The following is a 24,140-nucleotide window of genomic DNA, read 5'->3' as shown; positions in this document are numbered from 1 at the left end:
CCCCCACCCCATGGAAGGAGCTATTTCATGATGATGCCTTCCTTCCCCATTGAGAACTCAGAATGGCTGCAAATGCAGCTGGCCGATGAGATGCATAGCTGCCAAGTGTCCCTTATTTGGCGGGACAGTCCCTTATCCCAGCGCCATGCCCCGCTGCTGTCCCTTATTGATGAGGCTTCATTTGGCTGCTGGCTGGGCTTTCTGCCTTTGGCTCAGAGGGGCTCAGAAGTTGAACATACCTGTGCCCGGAAAATCCCTTATTTTGGCTGCTGGCCCCTTATTTTCAAATCCGTAAGTTGACAGCTATGATGAGATGGCTCTGTAGAATGAGCAAAAAAAGACAAGCGCCCGCTGGCTGCCTCGAAAGTAGGAACAGAGGAAGATGCTTTGCACAGAGTCAGACCCTTGCTTCACCCGACTCAGTACTGTCTACACGGGCGGGCAACAGCTTCTCAGTGTGTCCAGGCCCTTCCTGGACTGGACCCAGGACCTTTTGCCTTAGAAACAGGTGCTCCACCGCTAAGGTATGACCTGTCCCATAAAACTAGGTCCCCAGTCAGAACCAGACCATGGGGCCACCTGACTCAGCATAGCTCTCCGGGGTTTCAGTCCCCCCCCCCCCCCGCATCATGAAGATGCCAAGTATTGAAACTGGAACTTTTCGTGTGCTTTCTTCCACTGAGCAATAGCCCTTGCCCTGAAGTGAAGCGAGGTAAAAGCCAGTGGGACTCCCTCCCACTGGAGGCAGCAATGGCAACCAACTGGGATGGCTTTGGCAGAGGGTTAGGCAAGTGCATGGTGTGTGGGGGGGTGCCTACGGATGGCTCCTAGCCAGGACGGCTCCACAGTTGGAGCAGCAGTGCTTCCGAATGCCAGTTTCTGGAAACACCGGGACGGAAGAGGGCTCTTGTGCGCTAGTCCTGCTGTCGGGTTTCTCACGGCCGCTGTGGGAACAGGGTGCTGATCTGTCAAGGCTCTTATTACATTCTTATGTTCTCTGCCCCACCCATGAGAGTTCCCCCTAAATATATTTTCTCTGCTTTGATGATTTCGGAATGCAATTTCTTTTCTCTGCAAGTGATAGAGGCGGTAGGGGGAGGAGAAGTCCCCCCCCCTTTCCCAATGCAGTGTTAAACTGGAGCCAAATATAGCTGTCTGCTGTCTCCCCCACTTTGTGGCATTTCCTCAGTATCTGCTAGTGCTGATTAGGTGCCCTAGCCACCTTTAACCACCTTGTTTTCCTCCCGTGGTTCCTGAGAGGTGGACTTTCCCCTCCTCCTTCCAGAGTCCCACCTTTATCACGTTGCCTTCGCAGGCAGGGAGCAACAATTCGTTTTAGAGCTGTGCCAAAGGCACTGGAGTGTAGGAACACTGGGGGCTTTTTTAAAAGGCACCCTTCTCTCCCGAGAGCCTGGGCGACCAAAACAACAAGCCCACCTAAAAGGGTCACGGCTACTGAGCTGCCCCTAAAGCAAGCAGGCGTGTTGCGGAAAGACTGCCACGCGTTGCGAGAGACAGGGTTGACTCCGTGCAAGAAGGGCAACTCACTCATTGTTCCATCAAGCTTTCTGCTGACAGCGGCAGCCTCCAAGCTGACGGTCTGAATGAAGGACTCTGAAAACTCAGAAATAGGTTTTCAAAGTTGATTACCTTTTTTTTGGCCCTGTTTGTCCCCCGCTATCAAACTGGATTATGCCAAGTACTAACTATTCAACTCCCAAGGGCGCTAGTTGCCTCTCAGCCAAATAAACAGTGCTCATCCTCCCCATCTTGTTTTGTTTTTGTTTACTAAACCATCTGAAAAACAGGCTGGGGAATCTTCTGGCAAGGATGAACCCTGGGCTCATTTTGATGCCCTGATTGGCCAAGCCGGTCCAGCGGCTGAAATGGAAACCCACCAGCTTCTCCCCACTGACCCCGGGTGTTGGGCAAGAGGGACCACACCACTGCCTGAGCTCCTAGGAACTCAGCCTTTGGCTCAGGCCAGAGGGATTAATTTTGCAATTTGCGCAGATTTCTGAAATGCCAAGGTCGGTCGCTGCTGATTCCCATCTGTTAGTCCCAGAAGCAAAGATACGATCAGCTGCACACAGGGTTTAGAATGTTGATTAATTTCGTTGTTGCTTTACATCACGGAGACAACAACAAGAAGAAAAGCACATAATTAAAAAATAGAAGACTGAGTATAAACATAGAATTAAAATAAAATCCGTTATTGTCATGGGCAGGATAATATAGATGACTGAATCAATGAGATCCACAGATAAGTAGGTGGAGGTGACCATGTGCCTCCTTATTGACATGTGTCATAAAATCTTAAAAACAGTGGTACCTCGGGTTACAGACGCTTCAGGTTACAGACTCCGCTAACCCAGAAATAGTACCTCGGGTTAAGAACTTTGCTTCAGGATGAGAACAGAAATTGCGCAACAGCAGCGGGAGGCCCCACTAGCTAAAGTGGCGGTGGTGGTGTTTAGTCGTTGAGTCGTGTCCACCTCTTCGTGACCCCCTGGACCAGAGCATGCCAGGCCCTCTTGTCTTCCACTGCCTCCCGCAGTTTGGTCAAACTCATGCTGGTAGCTTCGAGAACACTGTCCCACCATCTCGTCCTCTGTCGTCCCCTTCTCCTTGCGCCCTCCATCTTTCCCAACACCAGGGTCTTTTCCAGGGAGTCTTCTCTTCTCATGAGGTGGCCAAAGTACTGGAGTCTCAGCTTCAGGATCTGTCCTTCCAGTGAGCACTCAGGGCCGATTTCCTTCAGAATGGAGAGGTTTGATCTTCTTGCAGTCCATGGGACTCTCCAGAGTCCCCTCCAGCACCAGAATTCAAAAGCATCCATTCTTCGGTGGTCAGCCTTCTTTATGGTCCAGCAGCTAAAGTGGTACATCAGGTTAAGAACAGTTTCAGGTTCAGAACGGACCTCCAGAACGAATTAAGTTCTTAACCCAAGGTTGCTGGATCAGGCCAGTGACCACCGAATCCAGCACCCAGTTCTCACAGTGTCCCAGCAGGTGCCTGAATAGGAAACCAGAACAAGAGCCATATCTCTCCAGCAACTGGGATTCAGGAGCCCTGCTGCCTCTGACTGTGCAGACAGGGCAGAGCCATCAATAGCCCCCTTCTCTTCCATGAATTCATCGAACCCTTTTCAAAGCCGTCCAAGTTGGCAGCCATCACTGCCTCCTGTGGGAGGGAGTTCCACGGTTTAACTACGCACTACATAGAAGACTGGCCTGAAGTCACACCCAGGCGGCTTCATGGCCAAATGTGGAGATTTGAACCCTGGTCTCCCAGGTCCTAGCCCAACAGACTAACCACTGTGGTTGGGACAGCTGGGGGGTAATATCTGATGGATGAGAAGACACCATATTTTTCGCTCTATAAGACGCACCAGACCACAAGACGCACCTAGTTTTTGGAGGAGGAAAACAAGAAAAAAAAATATTCTGAATCTCAGAAGCTAGAACAGCAAGAGGGATCGGTGCGCAGTGAAAGCAGCAACCCCTCTTGCTGTTCTGGCTTCTGGGATAGCTCAGGACCTTACTTTTTAGGAGGGAAAAAGTGAGTCTTATAGAGCAAAAGACACGGTAATTCATTCTGGAGGTCCATTCTTAACCTGAAACTGTTCTTAACCTGAGGTACCACTTTAGCTAATGGGGCCTCCTGCTGCTGCCGTGCCGCCGGAGCATGATTTCTGTTCTCATCCTGAGGCAAAGTTCTTAACCTGAAGCACTATTTCTGGGTTAGCGGAGTCTGTAACCTGAAGCGTCTGTAACCCGAGGTACCACTGTATAACCTTGCCGTAAAACAAATAGGAAGGAACACTGAAAAACAGACCAGACATTGCACGTGACCTCCCAGGCAGGCTTTGTGAAAGCAAGTCGGTGTGGATGCTCAACAAACAGCCACTGGGGAGAGTCCCACGCCTCTTGTGCTGATTTCAGCCCCTCAGTGCAGGGAATCAAACATTAACTCCGTTCGTAGAGCTAGATCAGATGGCTACCAGGTAGACTTGAGTTAGACTACTTCGTGTTTGCAAAGGACTTTTGCGTTGGTCTCGCGACTCCAGAGGAAGCTGGGTGGGTGGCTGCTGAGTCTTGCCACCATTTACCTACCTGTTGATGTGTTCTCCATCTTTCTCTCTCTCTCCCTCTCTCTCTCTCAGGCTGTACAACTGACTGCATTCAAATCGTCAGGTAATGCTTTTCCCATCTGTTCTTTTCCTGGCCTTACCTGAGCGTCCTGTGTCACCTGATTTTCAGTTTCTTTGATGATGGGAGTGGGGAAAGCCACCATTCTTTTTCATTTCTGCTTTAAAAGTCTTTGTTTAGTATTCCTCCCAGTCTTAGACATTTGCACTTGCTCATAGTGCGGACAAACTGACTGAGTTGGGTGCTGAATCCTTGGAGGTGAGAGGGACGCTGCCTTGATTTCTAAAAGCTCTGTATGGGATGGGTTCAGGCTAATAATAATAATAATAATAATAATAATTTATTGTTTATACCCCGCCCATCTGGCTGAGTTTCCCCAGCCACTCTGGGCGGCTCCCAATCGAGTGTTAAATACAATACAGCATTAAATATTAAAAACTTCCCTAAACAGGGCTGCCTTCAGATGTCTTTTAAAGATACGATAGCTAAGGGACGTGGGTGGCGCTGTGGGTTAAACCACAGAGCCTAGGACTTGCCGATCAGAAGGCTGGTGGTTCGAATCCCCATGACGGGGTGAGCTCCCTTTGCTCGGTCCCTGCTCCTGCCCACCTAGCAGTTTGAAAGCACGTCCAAGTGCAAGTAGATAAATAGGTACCACTCCAGCGGGAAGGTAAACGGCGTTTCCGTGCGCTGCTCTGGTTCACCAGAAGTGGTTTAGTCCTGCTGGCCACATGACCCGGAAGCTGTACACCGGCTCCCTCAGCCAATAAAGCGAGATGAGCGCTGCAACCCCAGAGTTGTCCGCGACTGGACCTAATGGTCAGGGGTCCCTTGACCTTTAAAAATAAAAAATAAAGAAATAAAAAATAAGATAGCTGCTTATTTCCTTGACATCTGATGGGAGGGCGTTCCACAGGGCGGGCACCACTACCAAGAAGGCCCTCTGCCTGGTTCCCTGTAACTTGGCTTCTCGCAGCGAGGGAACCGCCAGAAGGCCCTCACTTCTCTCAATGAAGCTGAGCTGACCCAGCCCTTTGAAGGGTTGCACAAATTTCACAATTTTCTCAAAACACACCAGATGAGCTGCTGTGCCAAATAGTTCCAAGTGCCTGTGTGGCTCATCTCACACAGGGGGGGGGGGGCGGTTTGCGAAGCTGAAGCGAGGCTTGGTTCCTGGACAGCGGGCTGCGCAGCGTAGCACCACCCCACCCCCCAATTGCTCACATGGGGGAAAATCAATGGTGGTGCTTTTTTCTTTGTGTTTTGTTTTAGAAAAATGTTGCTGGCACTCGCCGTGAAGTTGTTACAGTAAGTGCTGCACTTTTAACGGGGTTGGGGGACGGTGCCGGTACTGAGTACCCTTGAGTAAACCCCCCCCCCAAAAAAAAAGCCCGGGGAGGGGAATAAAACAACGAACCCAGCAGGAGCGGGAGGAGAGGGAGCCACAGGTGCTGTGAGCACTCAGAGGTCGCTGACCCTCCATCAACAAAGCCCCTATTTCCCTGCAAATTTTTTTAAGCTCACTAAATAGGGACTTATTTTCTTTAGTTGTAGGTCTGAACAAAACCTAGACATCTTGAGCTGAGAGCCCTTGTTCAAATATTTTGTTGGGGGCTTGCTTGTGGGTGTGCAACCCCCACTTGTGTGTTTGCACACACTCTCGTGAAGCACAAAGTCTTTGCCCGTGCACTTCTGCCCCTTTCTCTCTCTGTACCTCTTCCACACAACCCTTTCTTTCCATCTAAGCAATCCTGTTTAAAATACATGGCAAAGATTCTAGTCAGCCAAAAGGATAGCCATGAAATTAAGGCCAGATCTGGAACTCTGGCTGATTTTGCAAAGATGTCCGACTCTCATTCGCTGAGCCATATCAGCAACAAAATTTCTTTCCCCTGCCTTAAATAATTATACTGCTCAAATGAAGAAATTTTGGAGGAACCGAGAATGTGAAAGGACTGTGAGGTCGGGATTGTAGCTCAGTAGTGGAACACCTGGTTGGCATGTAGAAGATCACAGGTTCAATCCCCAATGACTTATACAGGTAGGGCTGGGAGGGACTCCAGTCTGTGCAGGCAATACTGAGTTAGATGCTTCATCCCATTGCTCTGTCCCTGTTCCTGCCAATCTAGCAGTTCAAAAGCACGCCAGTGCAAGTAGATAAATAGGTACCACTGTGGTGGGAAGGTAAATGGTGTTTCCGTGTGCTCTGGCATCCGTCGTGGTCCTCCGTGTGCCAGAAGCGGTTTAGTCCTGCTGGCCACATGACCCGGAAAGCTGTCTGTGGACAAACGCCGGCTCCTTTGACCTGAAAGCGAGATGAGCGCCACAACCCCAGAGTCACCTTTGACTGGACTTAACCGTCCAGGGGTCCTTGACCTTGACCCTGACCCTGATTTGGTATAAGGCTGCTTCCTGTGTTCCTGTCACTCACAACAAATTCCTGGGTTTTTAATACTAAATGGATGCCCTTCACATCAGGCTCTGGTGGGTGGATCGTGGAGTTCTGATCACAACAACCACAATCCTGCAAGCCTTTAGGTTAAGTAATTAGGTCAAGTCCAATATATGAATATGATGCTTTGGGTGGACTCCATGCTAACAAAGGCTCTTTCCTGCCTCTGCAGTTCAGATTATGTGTCTTATTTAGCCATTGCAGCAACAGGATGCTGAACTCCATGGGCCACTGGCCTCAACTAGCAGGCTGTCTTACGTTTCTATGTAAACCTCATGGTAAAAGGTAAAGGGACCCCTGACCATTAGGTCCAGTCGTGGCCGACTCTGGGGTTGCAGCGCTCATCTCGCTTTATTGGCCGAGGGAGCCGGCGTCCAGCTTCCGGGTGGCCAAAGTCTTGGAGCCTCAGCTTCAGGATCTGTCCTTCCAGTGAGCACTCAGGGCTGATTTCCTTCAGAATGGAGAGGTTTGATCTTCTTGCAGTCCATGGGACTCTCAAGAGTCTCCTCCAGCACCAGAATTCAAAAACATCCATTCTTCGGCGATCAGCCTTCTTTATGGTCCAGCTCTCACTTCCATACATCACTACTGGGAAAACCATGGCTTAAACTTAGAAAGATAAACCACGTCTAACAAGCTGTGGTATGTTGTAGCCGGATAACCCTGGACTCCAGGGCTCCCTTTCTCTCAAGACAGCCAGTTGCCCCCTTCCCACCAACTGAGGCCACTGACCACTGCTTGACCACTGCTTCAATATCCCTGAGATGGAGCTAGGAACCAAGCAAGTAAGCCGCTTTGCCAACCCTGATTTAGAAAGAAAAGGAATATTTCCCACCTGGGCACTTTTACCTTTTAAACTCACTGAAGTCCCTGTACCATCATGACTGCAGGAACAAAAGGGGTTTTTGCTGCTTCTTCCCTGACACTGGGCATATTTACCTGAGAATAAGCACCGTTTTCTCGTGGAAAAGAATGGCATAATTTTCAAAGTAAAAACAATTTTGAAAGAACTTATTTTAATCATGCACACTCCTGGCCAACCACCCACAAGCTATACAACAAGTGAGAAGAATGGAAGAGGCGGTGCAGTGATCAGTTCTCTTCATCTGAAGGCTTTGACCTTAGCTGTGTTTATGGTTTATTTACACCATTTATTTGCTGCCGAGGTGGCATCCAAGAGCAGACATAGAAAGGGGGGAAAGGAAAGGAGGGGGGGAAACAGGAGCAGGGTAAGACAAAAAGAGTTATGCAGAGCTAGGAGAGGCGAAGAACGAAATCTGTGGCTGGTTTGCAACCAATTGCTTGTCAGCTACCTTGCAAAAAATATATATTATTTTAAACCCACGGATAGTTGTGCTTGATTCCTGGGCATCTGCTATGGTGTTGTGAAGAAAGAGATATCATTAAACCAAGACGGACACAATTTGTTTGCATTAGGAAGGCTGCACTCCCTCCCTCTCCCTTTGAAAGCTTCTGGACCCATTCACAGCACAAGAGGCTACAGGTTCCTACCTCCGAACGCAGACATGCACCTTCTAATGAGTTTCTGGCTGCTTTATGAAGACATGATCTTCTGTCAATATTCATTACACCCCATTATGCGGGGAGGTGAGGCCCCTGGGAAGTAGGGGAGTGGGGGGGGGGTGCTGCTACATATTTGCACAGACAATAAGAAACACATCTTTTTCATCTTGGAGAAGAAGGCAATCGCCTCAGCCCCCGTCTCCTCGAGTGTCAGCCCATTGTTTCCCTGTGATAATTTCATTATCCGCTTTGAATACATCTTGTTTGTTGCTAAGCTGTGCATAGCAACATGTGCCTCGTCTCCACAGCTGGGCACCTGAGCAGCCGAGAAGAAGCCATTCTGACGAGCTGGAGCTCACACAACCTACCCGACTTGGATTTTGTTTATATAAGCAGCAGGCAGCCCTGAAGCCCCAGGGGCCTGGCAAAGCAGCGGTTCAGAGGCAGACTTTGGCAACATCCACACCCACAAACTGGGAAGCGATGCCGCTTTTAACAGCCGTGGATTCTGCCCCCAAAGAATTCTGGGAGCGGTAGCTTGGGGTGCTGAAAGTTGCAAGGAGGCCTCAATATTCCTCCTCATGAAGCTACAACTCCCAGAGTTCCCTGTGAAGACAGGTTGCTTTTTAAACCACTCCAGGAAATTGCAACCCTGTGAGGGGAGCTGAGGCCTCCTCAGCACCCTTCATGGAATGCAGCTCCCAGAATTCTTTTGGGGGGAGCCATGACACTTTAAAGGGGAGGTAACTGTGCTTAGGGACGTGGGTGGTGCTGTGGTCTAAACCACTGAGCCTCTTGGGCTTGTTGATCAGAAGATCGGTGGTTCAAATCCCTACTACGGGGTGAGCTCCCGTTGCTCGGTCCCTTCTCCTGCCAACCTAGCAGTTCGAAAGCATGTCAAAGTACAATTAGATAAATAGGTACCGCTCCGGCAGGAAGGTAAACGGCGTTTCCGTGCGCTGCTCTGGTTCGCCAGAAGCGGCTTAGTCATGCTGGCCACATGACCCGGAAGCTGTACGCCGGCTCCCTCGGCCAGTAAATTGAGATGAGCGCTGCAACCCCAGAGTCGTCCACGACTGGACTTAACGGACAGGGGTCCCTTTATCTTTTTAACAATGCTTTAAGTGTATGAACATGGCAAGGGAGTTGGATTTGGAAGGACTGTTGATGTTGGGGAGGCTCAGCACCTGAGGTGATGGGCAAGATGGCGCCTCCTCCCCATTCCAGATACACTGTTGCATTGGGAGCGTTGGAGGGCCCTGATCCTGCAGCCTCCAGGACCTGTGATCCCTGGCCCAGTGTGGGTTCTGCTGTTGGCTGTGCTGATGCCTCTGTCTCTTCTCCCTTAGGCTTATGAGAGGAGCTGCCCCGGGTGATCTCCTCCTCGTCCACCCCAGTTCAACACAAATGAACGAAGAATTGCATCAGAAGGCCATGTGCATCTGGCTGTTTCTTCCTCCACTTTCCCAGTATCTGGCATTGAACAGGCTGGGCTTTGGCCCCTGGTTCACTGGCCAGGGGAGGATTTGCCAGGCGTCCTTCTTCCCCGACTCATCCATTCTGGTTTCCTTAAATCTGCTGGTGTCCTGCTCTCGCGGACTGTGACTCTTGCTGGCTTTTCTTATCATGTGCTTTGTATGTCCTTGGAACAGCAAACCTGGGAGTTCACCCACCCACCCCCAGCCCACTTTGCTTTCTGTGTTTTGGGCGAGAGATAGGGCGTTGTTTTCCTGTGTGAGAAAGGTTCCGTCACCCTGCTCATGTCCCTACAAGACGTGCCACTGGTTTCTCATTTTTAAAAAACCAACAGCCGAGTGAACACAGTGGAAATGCATTGAGACCTGACCCATGGCAGAGCTCTCCTCCCCGTTGCTTGTGAGGGAGCCAGTGTAAGGGTTAGGGGTCTCAGGCTGTGATGTGGGGAAACTGGCCTTGAATCCCCACTCAGTCAAGTGAAGCTCACTGGGTGACTCTGGGCCTCTCAGCCAAACCTCTCTCACAGGGTTGAGAGGATGAAAAGTGGGGGGACCATGTACCCCTCCTTGAGCTCCAGGGAGGAAAAGGTGGTCTGCAAATGTAATTAGTAAATAACGACACTTGTGGCCCTGTTAAACGTTCCCAAAGTGGCACGTAGAGATTGCCCACTGAATCAGCAACGCACTAGGGGCCTGCACCTTCAATTCCTCTTGCTTCTGCTCTGGTGGCCTAAATTGCCTGTCCCCCCCTTTTGGGGAGCCCTCCCCCTGCCACCCAAGGCACCTCGTGGCCTTCCTCTCTGCTTTCCTGCCTCCAAGCTTTCCTCATCCCCGGGGTCTTCCTCCATGATGCCAGAGGATTAAACGTATTTTCAATGCCAGCTCTGCGAAGTCAACGCCCGCCTTTTCTCCCGTTCAGAATTTGCTCTGTGTTCTTTATGTGTCTCGGTGCCCTGAGCCTGTTGTTAGAAACCTTTAGGATTTTTTTAAAAATAATAATATTGTGACACAGTTTTAAAAATGGTGGAGCCATGCTTTTGCAAACTAACCCACCTCCTGGTTTTCTGCTGTTTTCTGTGTCTTGCTCTGTTGCTGCTGTCTGTTCGTCGTTTTAACAAACCGATTGTATGGATTAGTGTCTGAATGACTTGAGCTTCCCTTGGAGGGAAAGTGGGGTTTATTAAACTTTCAGGATAACTACTAAGGTTTCTGGGCTGTTGCTTTGGAATGTGATTAGGATCGTGCCACACACACCCCCAGAGAGAGGGAGAGGGGGGGGACAATTTGCTCGTGACACTAAGCAAACCTCGATCATGGTTTATTACAGCTTGTGGCTTGTCTGGATGAGACCACGCATGCAGCCTCATCCAGGTCTCATCCTTGCTGGTGGCAGTGATTCAGCCACCAAGATCAGAGGATGAGCAGAGCAGTCACAGTCTCCTCCCTGTGCGCTGGCTTGGCTTAGCATCACGTGTGAACCAGAGCAGTCACAGGTAGTGGTTCATTTGCACCAGTGCCCAGCTCTTGCAGCTGGATACACTGGATACACCAAACAACAAGAATTCAAGCCAGCAGGTAAAAAATCCAGCAGCTTGTGACTCGAAGCAGCCCGTATGGCCAGCTAAACGTTTTGCAGGCTGTTCCACCACCAGCCTATCTCGACCCGAGAAAAGTCCCGTTGCCAAAAAAAATTAAAGTAGAAATGAGTCATGGCCCTCTTCCTCCCGCCTTGAAATTTGGCAGGAAAGAAAACGAAACTCAAAACAGTGCAGTGTCATATTCGTGGGATTTGGAAAGCAAACACTTCCATTCAGCTCTGCCTCATGCTTTCGCACGAGACTTTAAAGCAGCTCTCCTGACCTGGAGTGCCAGGGGTCCCCCACACCTGTCTAAAAACATAGCCCAGATAGAACACCTTCCATAACTAGAAACGTGGTGGAATATGGCTTTGAAGAGGGATGGGGGGGGACACTTGTGCCTCTTAATCTCTTTTTGGGCTCCCAACTCCCTTCAGCCCCAGCCAGCATGTGACGTGGAGCCCCAGGTGTTCCTATCTCCCAACCTCTCCTGACCACTGGCCTTGGAGACCCGGAGTCTGATAGTGCCTGAGAGGCCTGGCAGGCAGATCTTATCAGGGGGTGTGGGCATGAGCCCCATCCCACTACTGGCGCTCTCGCCCTCTCCCTCTCTCCAGCGCTGAGGTCATTGCTTGGCAAGGGGTGGGGAAGCAGACTGATCTGCTGAGTGGCCATTGAGCCACATGGTCGGCCCCCGCTAGCCTCCTGCGCTGCCTTCCCAGAGAGCCCAGCAAAGGCCTCTGTCGAAACTAGAGGGAAGTGGGTGAGTGGGAGGAATTCCTCAGAAGACCTTTTGTTGAGGACATTTCTGAGGTTTTCCTTTTTCTCATGCCCCCAAAGAGAAGGCCCCTTTATAATAATAGTAATAATTTATTATTTATACCCCGCCCATCTGGCTGAGTTTCCCCAGCCACTCTGGGCGGCTTCCAACAGAACACTAAAAACAGAATAAAACTTCAAACATTAAAAACTTCTCCAAACAGGGCTGCCTTCAAATGTCTTCTAAAAAGTCAGATAGCTGCTTATTTCCTTGACATCTGGTGGGAGGGCGTTCCACAGGGCGGGCGCCACTACCGAGAAGGCCCTCTGCCTGGTTCTCTGTAGCTTTGCTTCTCGCAATGAGGGAACCGCCAGAAGGCCCTCGGCGCTGGACCTCAGTGTCCGGGCAGAATGATGGGGGTGGAGACGCTCCTTCAGGTATACTGGACTGAGGCCATTTAGGGTTTTAAAGGTCAGCACCAACACTTTGAATTGTGCTTGGAAACGTCCTGGGAGCCAATGAAGGTCCTTCAGTGTTATGTGGTCTCGGTGGCCACTCCCAGTCACCAGTCTAGCTGCCGCATTCTGGATTAGTTGCAGTTTCCGGGTCACCTTCAATGGTCCCCCCACGTAGAGCGCATTGCAATAGTCCTTTGCAGAATTTTCTCTGCATATCACTCAATTGTTTACATGGGGCTCACTGAGTGGTGCCACCACCACTGCCCCTGCCTCCCATCATCATTCCCAGCAATGCCTTTGCATCCAGGATACTGTGGGGACAAGGGGCTGCTTCTCAGGGGTGACTCTGAGACCCACTTCCCAGTGAAGCCAGACTGGCTCCCTCCTTGTTGTCCTTCCGTCCCGGTAGGTGAAGGCTTTCTTGTTCCAACAGGCTTTGGGGAACTGACTGCTTTTAAGGAAAGGGCTGGTGCTGTGCTGGTTTTGCTGCAATTATTGGTATAGTATTAATACACACACACATTTCTATCAATGTTTAATTGGCTTTTAATGATGGTTCTTTCTATGTTTTTAGCGGTTCTTATTTTTATCTGTAAGCCACCTTGAGTTCTGTTAGGAGGAAAGGAGGGGGTGTAAATAATAATAATAATAATAATAATAATAATAATAATAATAATGGCCAAGTGGGGGATATGAATGCTGGTCACCCAATTCCTAGTCCAGCACTCTTAACTACTGTAACCTACTGGCTTGCAAACAGGTGAGAGAACATGTGTTGAACTCCACCCGCTACAGAAAATTTTTGGGAATTTCCCCTCCCCCTAGGGAAACTTCTTTGCTCACAAATGTGGGCAGAGGATTTTGAGAGGCTGCTTGTTTAGAACAGTGGAGGGGGGACATCAGCCTTAAATCACCATGTATGCTGGTCAGGTGTTGGTTTAAATGTATATACTGCTTGATTTGAAAAAAGGGGGAGGAGAGGTTTACAAAAAGAATGAAACAATAAAATCACGGGCCAAAAAATGTTAAAAGCAACTGTTTACAACATTTGGGGGGGGGAAGAATATCAATTATAAACTAAAACCAGATTAAAACACAATCAATAAAACCAGCGAAAACAGATTAAAGCACATGTAAGCACACTGCCAACCTAGCAGTTCGAAAGCACCCCCGGGTGCAAGTAGATAAATAGGGACCGCTTACTGGCGGGAAGGTAAACGGTGTTTCCGTGTGCGGTTCTGGCTCACCAGAGCAGCGATGTCACGCTGGCCACGTGACCCGGAAGTGTCTCCGGACAGCGCCGGCTCCCGGCCTCTAGAGTGAGATGAGCGCACAACCCTAGAGTCTGTCAAGACTGGTCCGTACGGGCAGGGGTACCTTTACCTTTACCTTAAGCACACTGCACATCCGGTTGGGTTTGTCTGAAAGAGAAAGGTTTTTCTGGCAGATACCAAAAGGGATGCTGGGAAGGTGTTTCCCTGTCGCCAAGAGTCACGGAGTTCCCAAGGGGGTGTGACTGCACTAAAAGATTTATTTCTTAACGAACACAGAAAGAGACGGGGTGGCGAGATTTGGAAGCCAGGAACATCCACTGGTTCACCAGCCCTGGACTCCCAATTCCCATCCCCGCTTCCTGCTAAGGGCTAAGCCACAAGATTCCTGTCCCTGGTGGCGCAGCTCCAGTTTCAACACAGAAACCTTCATGGGGGATGAGGCAGAGTGGGAGCATCTGTGGCCACAGCACCAGACCCAACCGCCTCTTTCTGCTGCTCTGCCTTCGTATCAACCACCTCCTTTTTGGCCTGCCTCTTTCCTGCCCCCACCAAACTCCCAGCGCAGATTTTGTCCCAGACTTCCTTCTGGGAGGAATGTGGGACCCCCCCACACACACATCCCAGATGGACTCAAGCCAGGTGCCTTATCACAGTCAGCCTCTTCCCCCAGAAACATTTGCCGTCCATCATCTGTGGGAAGAGCTTTCTGCTTCTCCTGCCTGTCCAGCCACTTTCCAGTCCTTGCACTGAAAAAATGGCGGCTCGTATTTTAATTTTGGTGCCCAGGCAAATGCCATTGCAGAAGGCCAGCGTTTGCCCACTGAAGCCAGTTAGTGCAGGAGACTAATGAGTCTTTAGCTGAGGATTATGAGGAGGGTGGTGTGTGTGTGTGTGTGTGTGTGTGTGTGTGCGCGCGCGCGCGTGCGCGTGCGTGCGTGCGTGTGCGCCTGCCTTTCCATACAGTCGGCCAACTGTGCATGCACAAGAATTGCTTCAAGTGTTACATGACTGAGCAAACTCCCCCAAAACTGCTGCTATTCCCAGGCTCACTTGTGAGGACACGATCCGGGAGGCCTGTAAATAGCCTGCCTACCATCTGTCCTTCAGAGAGGGAGAGAAATGTGCAGAGACAGGGATCTGGCCCTGCTGCTGGAAACTTCTTACACCCAAGGTGTTGACCACCCATATCATGCTCTCATGGCAGGACTCAGCACTGAACCTGTAATGTAATGATAAATTGAGCAGAGTCTCTGAGCAGGTGCGGAGCGCCTTTCTCCACACCGCCCTGAATGGTACCCAACCAAAGATGCGGACTTTTTTGAGGAGGGGAGGAAAAGAAAACACGCACACACACAGAGCTATAAGTGAATTGAAAAATTTATTGGAATGTCTTATTTGGTAAGATAGTTCACCACTAACCAATGCTCAGAAGGACATTCTGAGTAAAATGTTGAGAAGGGAGACACTTAAGAGCACTTTTTATTTCATAAGGAGAAAAAAACATAATACAGGCAGAGCTTGGCACTTCCAAACTGTCTTCTCCAACTCTTTCAAACCAGAAGAGACACACAAAATTAGTCCAAACATTATATGTGGAGCAGAAAATGCAGCAGTGTAATCAAAACCCACGGGGGGGGGGGGGGGAATGAAGCGATCACAGCAGCATTGCCAAAGCGTCTGAAGGCTTCTTCATCAAAGGCTCTGCAAAGGTCTGGTGGGAAGGCACACAACAGCCTCACAGCTGCTCCTCCACAGAGCTGTGGCTTGACTCTGATGGGGCGCCACCAAACCCAGATCAGAGAGGAGCTCCACTCAGTCACAGGGCAAGAGTGGGTGGGTGGGCCTGAGTGCTTTCACTGAGAAAAGGGGAGCAAGGAGAAAACAAACACAGAAGCCCTGCCTTCATCTGGTGCAGCCTCTGCTATAAAACAACTGAGTCATTCCTGACATTTTATTACTGTTTTCAAAGCAAGAGGAGGAACAAGCCAGTGGAGGATCTTCTGCATGGAGAAGACGGGCAAATGCTATTGGGCGACAAGAGAGAAGGCAGAACTACTCAACACCTACTTTGCCTCTGTCTTCACCCACAAGGAAAGCGATGCCCAACCTGGTGATAACAGAATCAATGATGTATGGAGGGAGCTGCAGTCCAAGACAGGAAAAGAGATGGTAAGGGAACACCTGGCTACTTTAAATGAATTCAGATCTCCAGGGCCTGATGAGCTGCACCCAAGGGTACCAAAGGAGCTTGCAAATGTGATCTCAGAGCCTCTGTCTATGATCTTTGAGAATTCTTAGAGAACAGGTGAGGTCCCTACAGACTGGAAGTGTCCCCATCTTCAAAAAGGGGAAAAAGGAAGACCCATGTAATCACTGACCAGTGAGCTTGACATTGATACCAGGAAAGGTCCTAGAACAGATAATTCAACAATCAATCTGTGAGCACTTAGAAAAGGATGCTGTGATTTCTAAGACCCAGAATGAGTTTCTCAAAAACAAGTCATGCCAGACGAATCTAATTTCTGATCTTGATCGAGTTACAGCATTGGTGGATCCAGGGAATGCTGTGGACATAATATATCTTCATTTCAGTAAGGCTTTGGACAAAGTCTCCCGTGATAGTCTTGCAGATAAGCTGGCAAACGTGGGCTGTAGATCTGTAGCTGGTTGACCGACTAAACCCAAAGAGAGCTCACTAATGGTTCCTTACCATGCTGGAACAAAGTGACAAGTGGTGTTCCACAGGGTTCTGTCCTGTTCAACATCTTTATAAATGACTTGGATTAAGGAATCTGCAGATGGGGAGGGATAGCTAATGCTGCAGACTCAGGATTCAAGATGACTTTAACATATCAAAGAACTAACAAAACTAACAAAATGAATTTCAATAGGGACAAATATGCTTCTACACTTAGGTAGGAAGAAACAGCTGTACAAATATAAGAGGGGGGTAAAAGTAATACATGGGGAAAGGATATATGGGTCTTAGAAGACCACAAGTTTATCATGAGTCAACAGTGTGATGCAGAAGCAAAAAAACCGAAGCTATTCTAGGCTGAGTTATCAGAAGTCTAGTGTCCAGATCAAGGGAAGTCATAGTCCCTCTCTATTCTGCCTTGGTCAGACCACACTGAGAAGACTGCGTCCTGTTCTGGGCTCCACAGTTTAGGAAGGATGTTGACAAGTTGGAACATGTGCAGAGGATGGTGACCAAGATGACACAGGGTCTGGAAGCCAAGCCTTATGAGGAGCGGTTGTTGGAACTGGGTATGTTTAGCCTGGAGAAGAGGAGACTGAGAGTTCACCATCTTCAAATAACTCCAGGGCTGTCACATGGAGGACAGAGCAAGTTTGTTTCCTCCAGCTCCAAAGGTTAGGACCCAAACCAATGGATTCAAGAAGAAAGGATATTCCAACTCAATACCAAGAAGAATTTCCTGACAGTAAAAGCTGCTTGACAGTGGAGCAGACTTCTGTGAGAGATGCTGGACACTTTCTTCCTTGGAGGTATATTTAAGCAGAGGTTGGGTGGCCACCTGTCATGTATGACGTAGTTGAGATCCCCTGCCCTGCAGGGGGCTGGACTAGATGGCCCTTCCAACTTTACAGTTCTAATGTCCTCGGGGGTTCAAGCCATGTTCCAGGAGGGCTCGTACCAAACCACAGCAGGCCCTCTGGAAGGCCAACAAGACTAAACTCCAGATGATCCCCATCAGTAGTTTCATGTAGATGAAAACCAGAGCTCCCCAACTGAAGCAGAGAGTGTGAAAGCACATTGCCTGCCAGGTAAGCCCAAGCAGACATGGCACAAAAAGGGGTTTTAAGATCCTTGCCTGGATTTAAATATTGAAATTTGAATCAGCCGACCTTCAACCGTGTATGGTTGAAATCACACCAGATTAGATGCACATAAGATGCAGTCCCAGTAGTTGGGGCATAGGATTGGCAAAGGCTGCGGAGCCTCCCTGACAAAAACACTCAAAAAGATATTGCAATACAGTGGTACCTCGGGTTACAGGCGCTTTGGGTTACAGACTCCGCTAACCCAGAAATAGTACCTTGGGTTAAGAACTTTGCTTCAGGATGAGAACAGAAACCGTGCAATGGCAGTGCAGTGGCAGCAGGAAGCCCCATTAGCTAAAGTGGTACCTCAGGTTAAGAACCGTTTCAGGTTAAGAACGGACCTCCGGAACGAATTAAGTACGTAACCAGAAGTACCACTGTACAGGACTGCAGCCTCTTCTCCCAAGCCCCACAAGCACACTGGTGTCTGTGGGTCACACCCTGGTGTGATGCTCCTCAGAAGGAGATGGGGAAACCCTGTGAGAGGGGCACGTGTGTCTGGGTCTCCATCAAACCACTCGGGGTAGTAAGAGCTGCCTAGGTCGTGGGCTGCGCAAGCAGTGCTTCCAGCTGGGTCTGTTTGTCCAGCCAAAGTAGTGGTTGTGTCCAGGGGCAGACGAAGGAAGACCCCACCCCAGGAAGCACACAGAAAGACGACCTGAGCACCTGCTCCAAAGGTACAACGGCCAAAAATACATTCAGGAAACAAACATCGGTTGTCGTATCCCCCCAACGCAGAGTAGAGGCTCAGGGAATGTGATGTGCACGGGAGGGGGAAGAATATATATAGATAGATATAGATATATGAATGCAATAAACAGATAACAAAATCAAAATAAAAGGAGCACCTGACTTGCTCAACTCATAGCTGCAAGGCCTCGGAGAAAGGTCTCCCAAAATGAAGCCCCAAGGGGGAGAGTGGTTTCAGTGTATCTGAGGCACAACAAACTCGCTCTCGTGGTGGCCCATGGGCCACAGAAATCATCCTTGTGGCCAACAAGGCCACTACCTGCAGAGGGACAGGTGAGGTGAGGTGCAGGGGCCTTCCAATGGGTAGCTGTGCTGGGCCTTTTTCTCTCTTCTCCCAGCCACCTAGCTAGAGGACCATGCCTGGAGAACCGGTGGAGAGCTTGGGCAGGTGCCTCTACTCTCACACACCCTGGGAGAAGACTTCTCTTCCGCCCAGTTAGGAAAGCAAACTCCCACCAAAAGTGTCCCCTAGACAGCCTCCAAGGGCAGTCCCCACACAGCTGAGCCCCATGGCTTTTAGAGAGCGAGAGCCTGGGACTCGGGAGGAATCACACCAGAAGGCAGGCAAGGGTTGGGCTCTGTAGGAAAGTCGGAACTGGGAGAGGTCGCCTGTGGGGAGGGGAAGATGAGACACTCACCCTTCCTCCCTGTCACCCGACGCACCCCCTCAATCCTCCCTGCCACCACCCTTGCCCCTCTGCTGCCATGAGTCTCTTCCCCAGACGAACGGGGGATGGAGAGCCTTTCTGGGCGCTCTCAACTCCGCTTGGCGTGAAGCATCTCAATCAGGAGGTTGTTGCAGGGCACGTCCCCGCTCAGGTGCTTGTGGTACAGGTACTCCTCCGCTTGCATGCTCAGGGACCGGATGTCAGACAGCTGCATCAGAAGCTGGCGGAACTTGTCCGTGGCGTGCGGGTAGTTGCAGACGGTGTACTGCATCAGGGCTGCGTGAGCCTTCTCCTGGGCTTCCTTCACCACACTGGAATTCTCCAAGTATTTCACATCTGCAGCGGGGGGGGGGGAGGAGGGGAAATAAGGGGGGACATGCATTGAATGGGGTAAGCTCTCTTGAACGGAGGGACTTCCTCCTGGGCGCACAGGCATGGAAGGTGTCCCTTGCAAAGCTCGCACAAGCCATTGGCTGATATCTGCAAAACGGCGGAGGTTGATGGAGAGGCTCACAGGGGAAAAGAGAAAAGGGGACTTGATGTGACCTGACGGAAGCATATACAATTGCATGTGGTGTGGAGAAAGCAGAGCCCCCCCCCCCTCGCCTGATGACGCCAGAACTCGTAGACATCCAACCAAGCTAAATGTTGGGAGATTCAGGGCAGAGAAAAGGAAGTAGTTCTTCATGTAGCGCAACATTAAACTATGGAACTCCCTCCCACAGGAGGCGGTAAAGGTAAAGGGACCCCTGACCATTAGGTCCAGTCGTGACCGACTCTGGGGTTGCGGCGCTCATCTCACTTTACTGGCCAAGGGAGCCAGTGTACAGCTTCCGGGTCATGTGGCCAGCAGGACTAAGCCGCTTCTGGCGAACCAGAGCAGTGCACGGAAACGCCGTTTACCTTCCTGCTGGAGTGGTGCCTATTTATCTACTTGTACTTTGACGTGCTTTTGAACTGCTAGGTTGGCAGGAGCAGGGACCGAGCAACGGGAGCTCACCCCGTCGCGGGGATTCAAACCACCAACCTTCTGATCGGCAAGTCCTAGGCTCTGTGGTTTAACCCACAGCACCACCCGCGTCCCAACAGGGGGCAATGATGGCCTCCAACTTGATGAGCCTTGATGGAGGTTTGGACAAACCCATGGAGGAGGAGGAGAGGAGCCACAGTTACTGCGCTGTGCCTCCGTGGTCAAGAGGCAGCGAGGCTTCTGAATACCAGATGCAGGAAAACACAGGAGAGGAGACCTGCTCTTGTGCAAGGATCCTGCCTGCTGGTTTCCCACAAGCATCTAGTCAGCCACTGTGAGAAGAGGACTAGATAGCACCTTGGCCTGATCCAGCTAATGGCTCTTCCTACCTTCATAAGCTTCATCTGCCTGGATGAACAAGGACTGACCTCGCCAGCCTTATATTTTGCAGATGAGCATCAGGCTGGTGAAGGCTATGCGAGACAAACAAACCGTATCGGACAATCAGTTCTTCTTCTTCTTACATTATGGTGTTCCCTAAACAAACCTTCACTTCAAAGCCACTCTCTTGTGTTCCTCTCTAAACACCGGCTGGAGGGATTGGGGCTTAATCTGTTTGGCCTTCCCAGGTGACAGCAGGGCTCAGCTAACATGGAAACCGTGATCCAAGGTGCCTGAAGCAGCTCAGCCAAAAAGCAAGGGGTAGGAGGATGAGAGAGACAGGTGTGAAGGTGTAGCGATAAGCATATCCCTCTTAAGCTGTGCACCTGCCTGAAAATGTGCCTGCTCGTGTACACTGCTCTTGAAAACTCGGCAAAAGCTGCCAGTGCCAGCGTCCTTCCTTGGGCCTGACTTCATCCGCTGAGCGTGGCCACAGGGGCCAAGCAACAGCAGTGGGAGAGGGCTCCAGCTCAATGGTGGGCAGCCACCTGTTCTTGCCACGCTCCCAAGGGGGAGATGAGGCAGAGCCTTTTCAAGGCTAACTGGGAAGACACAGCGGGCGCTCTGGGGGTGCCACCAAAACCTCTCCTCCCTCCCTCTCACTCCCAACACTCAGCCTAGAACCACAGAATTCTGGCCTCACCTCCCAAAGGGCATTGAAGGGGCTTTGAAAAAATGGCGGACGAGGTGGAGCAGCAACAAACCACAAATACTGTAGAAGAGCCCTTGGATCTCATTGGTCTTGATGAACGAATTGATGTGAAAATGAGAAATGACCGACAACTTCGAGGCAGATTACATGCTTGTGACCAGCACTTAAATAAGATTTTGGGTGATGTTGAGGAGACTGTGACAACAATAGAAATGGATGAAGAAACCTATGAAGAGATTTATAAATCTACTAAAAGGAATGTTTTGATGCTTGAGGTGGAGTTGTACTTGTAGCTGCTCCACTGAGGGTTTGGCTGAAACCATGAAAAAAAATGGTCATCGTTTCAAAAATGTTGGACCTCTGGACACTGTCTTCTGATACCCTTAAACATTAAGATTCCACCCTTAATTCTGAAAGACCATCCAAACCTGATTGTTGTGAAGGCGTAAGATCATTTGGCATATAAGTTGATACAAGGGTTTTCCCCCGAAATAACTTAAGTGCAGGTGTCTTTATGTATCAAATCAGTGGATATAACCATTTTAGTTGCGCTTGTGGCTGCTGATCTTTTTAAAGAAATAAATCTGTTTGGGTTTGGGGGTTTTTGTATGTATGTGTTTATAAGCACTTTTCCCGTTTCGGCGGTGGGGCGGGAAGGGCATTGAAGCAATAGAAAAGGTTCGGAAAAGGGCCGTCAGAATGACCAAGGTGAGGGTGGAGCCATGGATGGAGGTTGCAGCCCTGGGGACTTTTTGATTTGGAGGAAAGGTGAGTAAGAGGCAGCGTGGCATATAAATTGTGTAAAATGATGGAAGGCACAGAGGAAAGAGGGAAGTTTTTCTCCCTCTCTCAAAACAAGAGAACTCCAATGAAACTGGAGTTTGCTGGCACTGAAGGACAGCAGAGCTCCAGAGCCTCAGGCAAAGCACATTCCAAGCCCTGAACCTGGGACCTCCTGCAGGTGAAGAAGGTGCTCTCCTGCAAAACGACAGCACTTCCCTTAAAAACAGCAGTGAGATTTCAGTCCTCAGGGTTCTGAAGAAAGGGCTGGTTTAAATACCTCGCTCTAAGGCTTGTACACAGTTCCCATGGGATACAACCGAGCCTAACCACCTGTAACTGAAAACAACAACAACATATCGCTTCCTGTTGCATCCCACCTGGGTAGAATTGTAGGCTGCAGGGTCCTTGGGGCAGGGACCTGCCCTTGTGTCCTCTGCAAAGCAGTTCTGGGTGGCCTTCTGCACCTCAAAGCATTGCTGGACACACAGCTCCCATAGTCCCTGACCAGGCTGGCCAGGGCTGATGGCAGTTAGAGGACTGCATGGCTCTCATCCCTATAAAACACTCAGGACTTGCTTCTCTCAGCCGTGCCAAGTTCTGGGCCCAGCCCAACTAAAGGCCAACAAGGTCTTCCCAAAAGGTGGAGTGCCAGTATCACAATGGCATTGGACAAATCTGTGGTGCAACACTTCTGGTGCCCTGGCCTCAAAAAGGGATGTGCAACTGGAAAAAGTTCGGAGAAGGGCAACCCAAAGGATGAGGGAATGGCAAAGCTGGATTTAGGGGAGCGCAACCAGTTTCTCTGCACTGGGCGCTGAGCTGAGAGGGCACCGTGGCGAGTGCTGCAACAATGTGAAACGGAAGGCAACTGGGGGGGGCTGGATTTTGGCATTGCACAGGGCGCCACTGAAATTTGGAAGCCCAAAGTTCACTGGGGACGTAGGGACTCCCCTGTGAAGAAAGGTTGCAGCAATTGGGACTTTCTTGCGTAGAGGGAAAGTGAGAAAGAGGCAGCAGCAACATCGATGCTCATAGAATTACACGTGGCACAGAGAAAGTGGGCAGAGGAAAACTTTTCTTCCTCTCTCCTCACGCCAAAACTCGGGGATAGCCAACAAAGCTGAAAGTTGGAAGATTCAGGACAGATCAAAGAAAATACTGTATTTTTTGCTCTGTAAGACTCACTTTTTCCCTCCTAAAAAGTAAATGTTTGCGCGTCTTATGGAGCCAACGCAGGCTGCACAGCTATCCCAGAAGCCAGAACAGCAAGAGGGATTGCTGCCTTCACTGCGCAGAGATCCCTCTTGCTGTTCTGGCTTCTGAGATTCAGAATATTTTTTTTCTTGTTTTCCTCCTCCAAAACTAGGTGGGTCTTGTGGTCTGGTGCGTCTTGTAGAGCGAAAAATACAGTACTTCTTCACACAGAGAAGAGTTTAACTATGGAACTCCCTCCTGCAGGAGGCAGGGATGGCCACCGACATGGACGGCTTTCCAAGAGGATTGGAACGACATCTGGAGACCCACAGGGGGAGAACCACCGTATCAGCCTTTCTCAACCTGTGGGTCCCCAGATGTTGTTGAACTACAACTCCCATCACCCCTAGCTAGCAAGGCCAGAGCTCAGGGATGATGGGAGTTGTAGTCCAACAACACCTGGGGACCCACAGGTGGAAACAGGAGGAGGGGAGAAGGCGCTCTCTGGCACTTGGCCGCTGCTTCTGGGTTTCCCATAATGGGCGTCTCACTGGCCCCTGGGAGAACAGACAACGGGCCCCATCCTGCCTCAGGGCTTTTTCCACGTTCCCCTGACCTGGGCCTTGTGCTTAGCACCTGAGGTGCTGACTGCCTCCTTTCATTTCTGAGTCACTGCTGGGATAATCAGGCCACGCAATTATGGAATCTCTTCATCTGCATAACATTATCGTGGTTTTCGTTTCCAGGAGAAAGAGGGGGAGGGGGACACGCAGCACTCGCACACCCTAGAAGTTACGCTGCCGAAGCCTTCTCTTCCCCCCCCACCCCGCCCCCCCCACCCACCCCACACACTTTGAGGTGGAGCAACAATAGAGGGTTCATCTTGATCAACTCACCTGGTTTGCAGAAGAAACCCTATTCACGGTTTAATTGAATATTTGAATAATCTTTTCATTCCTGCAAGGCATAAAGAATGTTGTCCAAATAACATCGACGCGCTCCATTGAGAGAGCGGCTGCAAAGACTCCGTCCTGTGACAAAAGCCGCCCCACACACAGGCGGAGCTGCCGGGACAATTTCTATGCCCTCAAGAGTTCTTTGCATTCAGCGCCGCTTTTGTCTGCTGGAGGCTTCTGATAAATTGCAATCGCTTAAGGGAATGCAGGCG

At 50.2% G+C, this 24,140-nt stretch overlaps 2 protein-coding genes and 1 pseudogene across 10 annotated transcripts in view; 2 read left to right on the top strand and 1 right to left on the bottom strand.

Annotated features, from left to right (window-relative positions):
• Window positions 1-9,790, top strand: part of ADGRD2 (adhesion G protein-coupled receptor D2) — a 67,292-nt gene extending 57,502 nt beyond the window's left edge. For 2 of the 9 annotated variants that reach the window (XM_028715226.2, XM_028715225.2), the window contains exons 25-27: window positions 4,166-4,196; window positions 8,041-8,211; window positions 9,477-9,615. In XM_028715226.2, coding sequence (XP_028571059.2) covers window positions 4,166-4,196; window positions 8,041-8,211; window positions 9,477-9,484 — 210 coding nt within the window. In that variant the 3' untranslated portion in view covers window positions 9,485-9,615. Of the gene's footprint in view, window positions 1-4,165; window positions 4,197-5,423; window positions 5,460-8,040; window positions 8,212-9,476 lie in introns of those variants that run through there. The other 7 variants (XM_028715224.2, XM_028715223.2, XM_028715227.2 and 4 more) reach the window with 6 other exon arrangements.
• A 6,636-nt stretch (window positions 9,791-16,426) lies between these two features.
• Window positions 16,427-24,140, bottom strand: part of NR5A1 (nuclear receptor subfamily 5 group A member 1) — a 44,433-nt gene continuing 36,719 nt past the window's right edge. The window contains exon 6 of the mRNA XM_028715357.2: window positions 16,427-19,268. Coding sequence (XP_028571190.2) covers window positions 19,021-19,268 — 248 coding nt within the window. The 3' untranslated portion in view covers window positions 16,427-19,020. The remainder of the gene's footprint in view (window positions 19,269-24,140) is intronic.
• On the top strand, window positions 20,807-21,466 carry LOC114589184 (U6 snRNA-associated Sm-like protein LSm3 pseudogene; annotated as a pseudogene).

This window comes from Podarcis muralis, chromosome Z (genome assembly GCF_964188315.1).
Source record: "Podarcis muralis chromosome Z, rPodMur119.hap1.1, whole genome shotgun sequence".
Taxonomy (NCBI): domain Eukaryota; kingdom Metazoa; phylum Chordata; class Lepidosauria; order Squamata; family Lacertidae; genus Podarcis; species Podarcis muralis.
The sequence above is the reverse complement of the archived record's forward strand: the minus strand, read 5'-3'. Positions and strand labels throughout refer to the sequence as shown.